At 33.1% G+C, this 11,094-nt stretch overlaps 1 protein-coding gene across 1 annotated transcript; it reads right to left on the reverse strand.

Annotated features, from left to right (window-relative positions):
• Positions 1-5,409: 5,409 nt before the first annotated feature.
• On the reverse strand, positions 5,410-9,171 carry LOC141670612 (protein DETOXIFICATION 54). The gene is made up of 3 exons (XM_074476544.1): positions 8,866-9,171; positions 7,406-8,275; positions 5,410-6,106 (listed from the first exon to the last, which is right to left on the reverse strand). The coding sequence occupies exons 1-3, from the start codon at positions 8,917-8,919 to the stop codon at positions 5,558-5,560; spliced, it is 1,473 nt and encodes a 490-aa protein (XP_074332645.1). The 5' UTR covers positions 8,920-9,171; the 3' UTR covers positions 5,410-5,557.
• Between the last annotated feature and the right edge of the window lie 1,923 nt (positions 9,172-11,094).

Consider the following 11,094-nt stretch of genomic DNA (forward strand, 5'->3'; position numbering starts at 1 on the left):
GGTGTTCAAGGAAAATTAAGCATTTGATTTGATGCTTCGAGAAAAGATGCACATTAGTTGTTTAATATATTTGTTGAAGAATCTAATACGTAATAGTTATGAACATACCAAACGTAATCCTTTCCTTATGGTCATAATTAGAGGGCTTAAACTCACCTAATTTAAATAATTATAATTTAATTAAAAAAATAAACCATGTATTTAATATAACTACATACTCTTATAAATTATTATCCAACTTAATTTATAATCACACTGAACTTTTATTTTATCTGTTTTATAGGGAATCAAACACTTTCAAGATTAATTTTAGTAATTCAAATTATAATATAACAAAATAATTAATAAATAAGGAAAAAATTACCACTTTCATATAGGTACTGCATCCGCACAGTAAAGCGGAGACCGTAGTAGAAAGACTTATTGAGACTTTAACTATTTAAATTTTGAATCCTTCAATAATATAATACATACAAAATAATATGTAAATATTTTAACTTCACTAATCTCAATAATACATACTTATTATTTTTCTTAAATTATTTTGATATAAAATAATAAAATTACAAATATTATAATCAGTCTGTGCACACGGGTTATAGGCTAGTACTTATATAAATCTCCTAAACACATATTTAGTGATATTTTTTCTCTCGTAATTATAAACCTACCAAAGCAACAACTTACTCCTCCATATAGTACATTTACATTTTAAAGATATGTAATTTTTTTAGATGTGTAAATTTAATTTTTTTAGACGTACTATTAGATGGAAAAAAGGAAACACTCAGTCAAAATATTCGATCTTTGTGATTTCTAATAAGTGACTTATAAATTAAAAAATTAATGATTTTTTTATTTATAAAAATATCTCAAACCGGACCATTATTAATATTGTGCTGTATGTATATATTTTTGGTAGTAATAAAAATTTTGGGATTTTTTCAAAAATACACATATTATCGAAAATATTTTTAAAAATACGATATGAAACATTTGCAATCTCGTGTATGTTGACTTAAATCATGATAAACGTTTAAATGGCCCAATGTTCAAATCCGCTTGCAGCCCAGGAAGATCATGATATATCTGGACTTTGCCCTTTCTTTTACCAAACGAGATGGACTCTTCGTGGGCTTGTAGCCCTAACCCAGAAAATGGCACATACATTTCACATTTGCGCCAAGCCCAAGCCCAATCTTTGATTCGAATTACTGAAATTTTTTATGTTAATATCAGAGTCATGTAAATGGCCGCATTTAATTGTACTCTGATAATTTCTACTTAAGTGTGAAATTAGAACAGAGGTTTACAGCGAAAGGAACTACTTCCTCGATCCCATTGGGATGTTTACGTTACTTTTTGGCGCGCTTTCATAATTTTTTTTTAATTTTTTTTTTTTGAATAAAAGTTTTATGTTTAAACTTTTATTCAAAATTTTTTTTTTTGAAAATACATTATGAAACTGTATTTTATAGAAGTCTCGAAATACGTGCCGAATAGTAACGTAAACATCGCAATCGCAGTGGGACGGAGGGAGTAATAATTAATTTTAAAAGACCGGCACTTAGTAACTGGATCATGGATGCATTTCCATCTCAAATTTCTCGCTATAAGAAAAATCGCTAAATTCCTCTAACAAAAATCGGTAAAATTGAGCTATAAACGATCATATCCGGTGGAATTTAAATAATCTCATAAAATGAATACGTTTTTCAGGTCCCAACATAATAAAGCCAATGTATTTTTTACCTCGATAAATGATTAATCACGATTACTGAATAAAATATTTTGATCCAAAAAATATTCATTTATCGAGGTTTAACTGTAGTTTCTGAGCTCGAAAAATGTTCCTCAGGTCATGCAAATTATCAAGCAAGCTCGTCCTTTTCAACAACTGACTCAATTATTATCAAACCGAATAAATACATCACTTCTCGAAAATTCTCTTTCGATTCGAATAAATAAAGATGCGTGTCATGTACACCTGCACTGGACTAATGGTACAGCTGAGTAACACATTATGTAGAAACCAGGTGATTACAATAGAGAATCTTTAATGCACGGACAAACAAAGTTAAGAGGGCAATTCCTTTTTATGATTGATCAGGGTATTGTTACGAGACTCCTCGAAGGCATATTTATAGGTATGCTTTTTGTCACCAGGCATGTCCAAATGACATGGCATTTATCAATTAAATATAATAAAATTTAGTAAATAATTGTTATACTAATATACAGTGAATTTGAATATAAAAATTTAATTTGTTAACAGTAACAACCAAATACCATCATAATACTCATTTACATTAGTAACTTTTTAGATATTAAAATATATGTAAATATTTTAAAATTATATTTGTTATTTCTGGATATTTCTAATATTAAAATAATTATTAAAAAAATTAATAAAAAGGCATGCTGAATCATGAAAAAGCATGTCTGGCTAATTGACGTTATGGCATGCCCATCTTGGCATACCCGTGCCGCTGTGACATGCACCCTCGTACACAGGCATATCATAAAAATCGAACTTCCGACCTTCCGCAAGAGGTACAAGAGCATATCACAAAAGTCGAACTTCCGACCCTCCGTAAAGGGTACAATAGCTTAATCACGGCACCTGTGACACAATTCTTGTTAGAAGAAGGAAGTTGGGAGAGTCCATGATTGGAAGTAGGGTCAAGAAGCTGAGTGAAGGGGTTTAAAGAGAAGTGGCAGAGGCAGAGGCAGAGGCAGCAGTGTATGGTGGTTGAGCAGGTGGTTTTATTTGAGCACTATGCTTCAATCAACTCTGTATTGTCACATTCTATGCCTCCCACCCACAATCTAATTATTCTTATTTATGTATACAAATCTCCATCCCTATCCACCAGCCTTTCACTCCCATCATTTCCAATATATACTCTATTTTTAGGTGCCCACTTCTCTGTTCTTAAAGTAAAAGATTTGGACACTTCCTCCATGCCCTTTCCTTACAAAATATTCCTAGTTGGTTTTAAACTGAATTGGAGTAAGTACAGGGAAGATAAGACGTGCAGACCTTGCTCTAATAATCGATTTTTGATGAAATAATTCTTCATACCCTTACCTTATTAATATTTTTGGTTTTGAAACCGAATTGGAGTAAGTACGGGGAAGATAAGACGTACACAAATCTTGCTCTAGTAATCGATTTTCGATGAAATAATTCTTCACGCCCTTTCCTTACCAATATTCCTAGTTGGCTTTGAAACTGAATTGGAGTAAGTATCGGGAATATAAGACGTACACAAATCTTGCTATAGTAATCGATTTTCGATGAAATAATTCTTCATGCCCTTTCCTTACCAATATTCCTAGTTGGTTTTGAAACTGAATCGGAGTCAGTATCGGGAATATAAGACGTACGCAGAACCTGTTCTAATAATCGATTTCGGATGAAATATTCGTGCATGCCCTTTCCCTACAAGTATTCCTAGTTGGTTTCGAGACGGAAATGGAATACGTAGAAGATAAGACGTATACAGACCTTATTCAATCAATCCATTTTTAAATAAATATTCTTCCATGCCTTTCTACAAATATTCCAAGTTGGTTTCAAGACCGAAGCGGAGTACATAGAAGATAAATTGTACGCAAACCTTATTCTAGAAATCGATTTTCGATGAAATAATCTACCATGTCCTTTTCGTACAAATATTCCTAGTTGGTTTTGAGACGAAAGTAGCGTAAGTACGGTAAAGATAAGACGTACGCAAATCTTATTCTAGTAATCAATTTTCAATAAAATAGACAACACTAAAATACAACTTGTGAACTTGAAATTGTAAAGATAATAAGGTGGTCACTTGAAGCTTGACTAGAACAGATTAGGTTGTCATATTTTATTTTCAAGTGTCTTGAGCTTGACACCTGAATAAGAAAAACAGAATGCAGTAATAATGCATTTAGAAATTAGGTCTCAGTTCTTTTAGAAAAGTGCTAGTGAACCTGCCTTTGGGAAATTTCAGTGAATAAATAATTTCAAGTGGAGGAACAGAACTGAAGAGAACAGATGCACAATCATGCTTATTTTTGTACTTGTGAAGTTGTGATCTTTATATCTCTGTTCTCAAGTCCGTATATTCTGTAGAAAAGCTGCCAATGAACTACAAAGCAACGTCATTGTTAAAAAAGCAACACCCTTCTAGTGATACTCTAGGAAGCCTTAAGTTTATTAGCACATTTTTTTGAGAGGATTAGTATATTACTCCTCCTCTCCCACCGGATTCTTTACGTATTTACGTATTTACGTCCCAATGGATTTTTTAACGTACTTTTTTTTATCATAGATTCATAGCTAACCCGCAGCCGCTATCCTTCGGATCCGCACTGAGTAAACTCTACTGGCTCACGCAATAGCCTGCAAACCACGTGAACTAAGGTAAACCGCATTTAAGCGACATGTTCTGCCTCAGTAGGCTTAATCATAAATTCTCCTCCTGTGAGATTCGAACATGTGACCAAGAAGATAAATATCCTCTTTTTAATCAACCGAGTCAACCCTTGCGGGCTCTTTACATGCATTTTACTTATTCTTGACACGCATTTTAAGACTATTATAAAATATAGTTATATAATTTATTTTTAGAATTTTCTTTTTCTGTATAAAAGTTTAAATATTATATTTTTATATAAAAAATATAAATTTTAAAATTATTTAGAAAAATATATTTTATGAAAACCTTAAAATACGTGTCGATTCCCCGTCGTCAATGTAAAGAATCCAGTGAAACGGGGAGTAGAGAACGAGGCATCACAATTACAAAATTCAAATATTAGAAAAGCCAAATAAATGATAGTAATTTAAGCGGGATAACCGAGTATGTTTAAGAGGAATAATTGAGTACGTCCCTTCTGACTTCTCCATAGTCAAATGCAGGTTCGAATCTCAGTAGAAACACATGAACGCGGCGGGTGAATAATTTGAATTTACCATTGAAAATTAGAAAAATTGTCATTGAGCACATATTAGAAATACCGTTTATTTAAATATGTAATTTCCTTTGTGGTTATTACTATTAATATCCATGACATCTTAGTACATAAATATATTTTTTCGAGAATCATGTAACCGAGGTCACATGAGAATCATGTACATGAGGTCATGAGAATCATGTATTCGAGGATAACCTCAGGTTACTACATGAGCTTATAACATTTTCTCCTATAAATACAGAAGGGTAAATTTGTAATTTCAGAACGAGTTACTAGTATTTACAAAAATGTCATTAAATTTGTATGAGAGAAGTTTATAATTCAGGAGTTATTTGAGGTCATTCTCGGGCCCATTTTTCTCTATTTTTTTTGAAAAACTTCCCCTGAAACATTAGTATGGGGCACAAAGTCCTCTGCCTATATCACATAACATGTCAAGATCTATAATCATCCCCATGCTGCACAAGCACAACATTCAACTAAATTTTGCAAAAGGCCAAGCAAATGAACCTAAAAAACAAACAAACATGTCCCACTATCTAGAGTTTGCTTTCTCATGTGAAAATTGCATCCATTCTGTGTGCAATACCAGTTAGCATCAACAATTAGTATTGCCATTTGCCTTTGCCAGGAACCTAATATTCTCTTCACCATTCTCACAGTTCTCCACCATCTCCAGTTCATTAAGTTTCATAGCCTTCAACGCCTCGCCTTCCCAATCCGTGCTCACCAACACCGCGTATAAAATAGAAATCGCGCAAGCTACTTGAGCTGACAGCAGACCTAACCACAGCCCAGTGAACCCGACACTGAACCAAAACGCTAAACCAACAGCTACCGGAGTGCCTACAAAATAAAACGATCCGAGATTTATGCGTGCACCCACTGCTGGCCTCGCGGTGCCACGTAGGATGCCACAACCGGTCGTCTGGGGGCAGTTTCCGAGCTCACAGAGCCCCATTAGTGGCATAACTGATGCAACCAGAGCTTTTAACATCTCATCTTTAGTAAATAATCCAGCCCATTTATCTCGAAATATTGATGTCCAACAAACATGGATAATCCCAATCAAGAAAGCACAGGCTAATGCAACCATTGCAGCTAACTTTGCCTTATATGGCTTTCCAGCTCCTAGTTCATTCCCTACCTACATAAACATACACTATAAGATCATCATAATTACCCTAATCGACAAAAATTCGTGTTACATGTACGAATATCGTAGGCACCACAATCAATCATAATGACAATCCAGAATGCATAAATCACTCAAAACACATCCAGGCATCTCTTAATATCGCAATCATTTGATTGATCCCCTAAATTTCACACACACACACACAGAAAAAAACATATGTGTGTGTACTATCCAACTAAACCATAGTGGAAGACCTGTAGATGTGGAGGCCATAACAAGGAATATCAGATATGATGACTTGATTATTGTAAATCCCACTTGTGCAGATTCAAAATTTTCCAGATTTAAACTCATATATTTTTCCACTATGCTACATGATTATTAATACAAGGCCACTAGGGTCAACTTTAGTTTGTTAAATGATTTTGTCACAGCCCAAATGGGCACTCAAACTGGCCATAAAAAGCTCAAATAAGAAGAGGAAAGTGAAAGAATAAAGATTTATCCTATGCTAAAACTGTCCATCACCATTTTTAACATGATTTGTGTAAGCCTACAAGTGGAAGTATGATGCAACCATATAACAGACCTTAAATACATACAATATCAAACACTTTCATGCAATATTGATGAAATTGTCACTTGCACAACAAAACCATGCTTCAACAGAGTATAGAAACCAAATTTGCTATAATCACATATACATATACAACCCGAAATGAGCATCACTTGTAACCATATATCGATACATAACAAGCCGTGCAAGTATCTGGTTTCTGTGATCACTATCAGTCTATTACGCACCTAATTGTTCTAGCTCATTACGATGATCTTTACCATTTATTTAGTACTATACAAATACACAAAATTGATTGGCATTGTCATAAGATGCTATATTATCCTATTCATGATCAACCTTTTTCGGATAAATAATTATCGCCCTTTTACGTGACACTATGTGGATACACAAAAATGACAAGTAATGTTGTCATGAAAATGCTATGTTCACTCTTCACCTTAATCTTTACCATTTATTTGGCATCATAACGAGACTGCGGCTTAGATTATTTCTAAATTTTCGAACATTATAATTTAGCTAATAATAGATAACCAATAGTATATCGACGACCAGTGCCTTAAAACTAACAGTAAACAGAGGAAAATCACTAATCACTAGATTACTGTGCTTCAAGTTCTTTCCAAGAATTCCAACAACACGGAGGAATCAATTGCATCAAACACGACCTTAATCAAATAGCCATGTATCAAACAAAACAGTGAAATTTGACAGAAATTTAAACAACTTACCCGAGCAGAAACACAACCAGCCAAAGCCATAGGAACAGTATACATAAGACTAGTAGTCTGTATCAAAATCCCAGTAGCAGCAACCGCGAGCCTAGGATTAGGCAAATATCCAGCAAGAACAGTCACAATTTCATACCACCACCATTCCAAACAAATCCCAATACAACTCGGAACCGCTAATCGCAACAACGGTCCCACACCTCCTCCAATCCCCCCTGTCCATTTCCAATTCCACTCCCACCTCCCATAAACATAAACATAAACACACAAAAACACCAGCATATTAACATTAGTCAACACTGATGCTAATGCAACACCACTAACACCAAGCTTCATTACAACAACCATCACATAATTCAACGGAATATGAAACACAACCGCGATAAATGTGCACCACATCATCGGTTGTGTCACACCTTGAGACCTTAAATAAACCCTCAACGGTTGCAGAAACGAGTTTGTCAACAAATCAGGCAACGAAACTATACAATACGTGGCAGCAGTCGCGGTAATATCAGGATCTTGACCAATAAAAAGCATAATTGAGCTAAGATTGATCCATAACAAAGTAATTGGAATAATTGTGACTAGTAAAATGAAGATCATACGATGAAGCGACAGTGTCAGTAAATCAAAATTCTTGTTACCATAGGCCTGACTACAGACTGGTTCGAGTCCTGAGGCTAAACCTACTAACACTGAGTAACCAGTAATGTTAGTAAACCCTATGGACAATGCACCTCCGGCTAGCTCTAAGCTACCGAGCCACCCGAGGAAAAGCACCGAGACCACGGCTCGAATGTAGACTAAACAGTTCATTCCTGTTATTGGTAATGCCATGGACCATAGCTCCTTCAGTTCTTCCACCACCTGGATTTACAAATTCAATATGAAATAATCAAAACATATAATATCAAGCACATTAAACCTATTAACAAAAATTTGAAACTCGTACGTTCACTACAAACTATTTTAGCTTACAAACTTTACAGACAGTTATAATATTATAACACATACACCTATATCATTAAAAAAATCATTATAAGTAGGTACGTTCACTACAAACTATTTTAGCTTACAAACTTCACCGAAAGTAATATTATAGCACATACACTTATATGATTAAAAAATCATTATAAGTCGTATGTTAAGTACAAAGTATTTTAGCTTACAAACTTTACCGAAAATAATAATATAGCACATACACCTATATGATTAAAAAATTATTATAAGTTGGTATGTTCACCGCAAACTATTTTAGCTTACATACTTTACTGATGGTAATAATAGCACAAATCTTTGTACTACAAACTAGGTCAGGTCACAATACTAGTATCACCGATCTTGTACGATAAATCACGTGTTCGTAGCTTGTAGGTTAAAATAGTTTGTATTCCGATACGAAAAACTACATAAATCAAAACATAAACATGTTAAAAGAATAGAAATATGTTATGTACCTGAGATGGAGTAGGGAATTTGTGAGAGGAGAACTCAAGGTCTTTATCAGCCATTTTTTATGTTTAAAGGACTGAACTTTGTGAAATAACTAGTGTGTGTGTGTTTTATGTGTTGTGTTTTATGTTATGAGAGGTGAAGAAGGTGAAGAGAACATTAAAAGTAGTATTTATTATGGGTTCATGATAATGATATTAAAAATGATTAAGAAGAGTTAATAGAAGAAGCTAGAGAGTTTGTGTGTGGGGAGAGAGATGGAGGAGGTTTTATGGGGGGTTTATGTATTGATGAGAAAATGATATGAAGATGGATGCAGATTGCAGAGACATTAACAGGCCTGGCATGCTATGTGGGGGTACTGATAGATATTTGGTAGGGGTATAATTGTAAATATAATATGAATGAGGAATTTAGGTTAATGTTGGAGTAAGATATCTATTTGAAACCTTGGTTACTAGATTTGATATGTGATTATCATAGTAATTTCTTGATAGCGAAATACGAATCTCAAAAACATATCAAATAGTAACTTGATAATGGCTCCGTTTGGGAGGTTGTTGAAAACTGTTGTGCTGTGAGAAAAAGTGACGTCGGAAAAAGTGTTGTCAGATCAAATTAGATGACCGTTTGATAATTTTTTTTAATTTATTCATATTTTAAGATATAATATATAAAAATAATATTTTTGAGAAGATCTGATGATGAAACTGATAGTTAATTCTTGCAAAAACTGAAAACAGTTTTTTTTCAAAAGCATGGAGGACATGTTTTTGCTAACAACAGTTTTTAGACCAAAAACGCATTTACAAATAGCAGCTTTTAGAATTTACTAAACACCTTTCTGATAATTTTTCAGCAAAAAGCTGTTGTAGCTGTCTGCAGCATCAATACCAAACAGAGTCAATGTCATATTGGCCGATTTTTCAGAAATTGTTGATAAATCGGTTAAAAACAATTAGTCTGAATTTGATAATTTATCGACAAATTATTTTTAAAAAAAATTATTTAATAAATCATAAATCAATATTTCAACCGAATATTTTCAATTTTCGCAATCTGTAACCATGTCCGGAAGTAGTTTCACGGATCTTTTTTCTAAATAATGTGATGTAATATAAATTTTAGTTTATCAAATAAGTAGTTTGTGTGAGGTTGTTTGATCATGTTCGAATTTTGTTGGTAAAATTGATTTGAAATTCAATCAATTATACGAGCTTAGCTGATCATGACAGTATTCGATTCAGCTCGATAATAGCCGTGGGCCGTAGACTTGACCCTTCATAATAAATTTATGTATAAAAATAGAGAGGAGGTGGAGTATCTTTAATGGCGGCGACAGATGAACAATTAGCTAGCTGTAAGTAACTCGCAAGTGTCAAGTAAAACTGGAAAAGAGTACACTGAGAAAGTGACGTCTGCATGCAAAAAAACATTGGCATGGGAGTTTCAAGATTTTATTCTCTTTTTAATTAGTTTTAAAAAAATACATTAATAGTACTTCTCCACTTTCGATACTTAATAATAAAATTAGGGTGACAAGATACTTAAAATTTACTTTGAATATATGTGCTTTCTTTTAGCTAAAAAAGTTAATAAATTCAACCTTAAATTTTAAATTTAGAATCAAGATGAATTACATTACTTAATCAAGTTTTTTTTATTAACCTTCTTTTTTTTGAATAATTAGGTTATCTGTCCTGGGAGTATATATTTCAACGAATTTAAATAAATATTAAGTGAGGGAACATCGAATTTAAAATTTTCGATAACAATAAAAATTTCTTACCAGTTGAATTTTTTTCAAATTACACGTAAAATCTTTCTATTTACGTAATCATACTAATGCATGAGAAAATAAGAAATAATAACAACTCGTTATTTTGAGAACAGTTTTGAAAACGAATTAAGAAACTTAGGATCCGTTCTGTATTACTGTTGGAGACAGTTACAGCAGTTTTTTGCTGAAAATTGTCAGAAAGGTATTTGGTACCTGAAAAATCGCTTTTGGTCTAAAAGATGTCGTTAGCAAAAGCATGTCCCCCATGCTTTTGGAAAAAGCTGTTTTCAGCTTTTGCAGGAATTAGTTATCAGTTTCACTATCAAACCTTCTCAAAAATAATATTTTTATATATTATATCTCAAAATATATATAAATTAAAAAAAATTATCAAACAATCATATAATTTTCCGACAACACTTTTTTCATCAGCACTTTTTCTCACAGTACAACA

This window comes from Apium graveolens, chromosome 7, assembly GCF_009905375.1.
Source record: "Apium graveolens cultivar Ventura chromosome 7, ASM990537v1, whole genome shotgun sequence".
Classification (NCBI taxonomy): Eukaryota; Viridiplantae; Streptophyta; class Magnoliopsida; order Apiales; family Apiaceae; genus Apium; species Apium graveolens.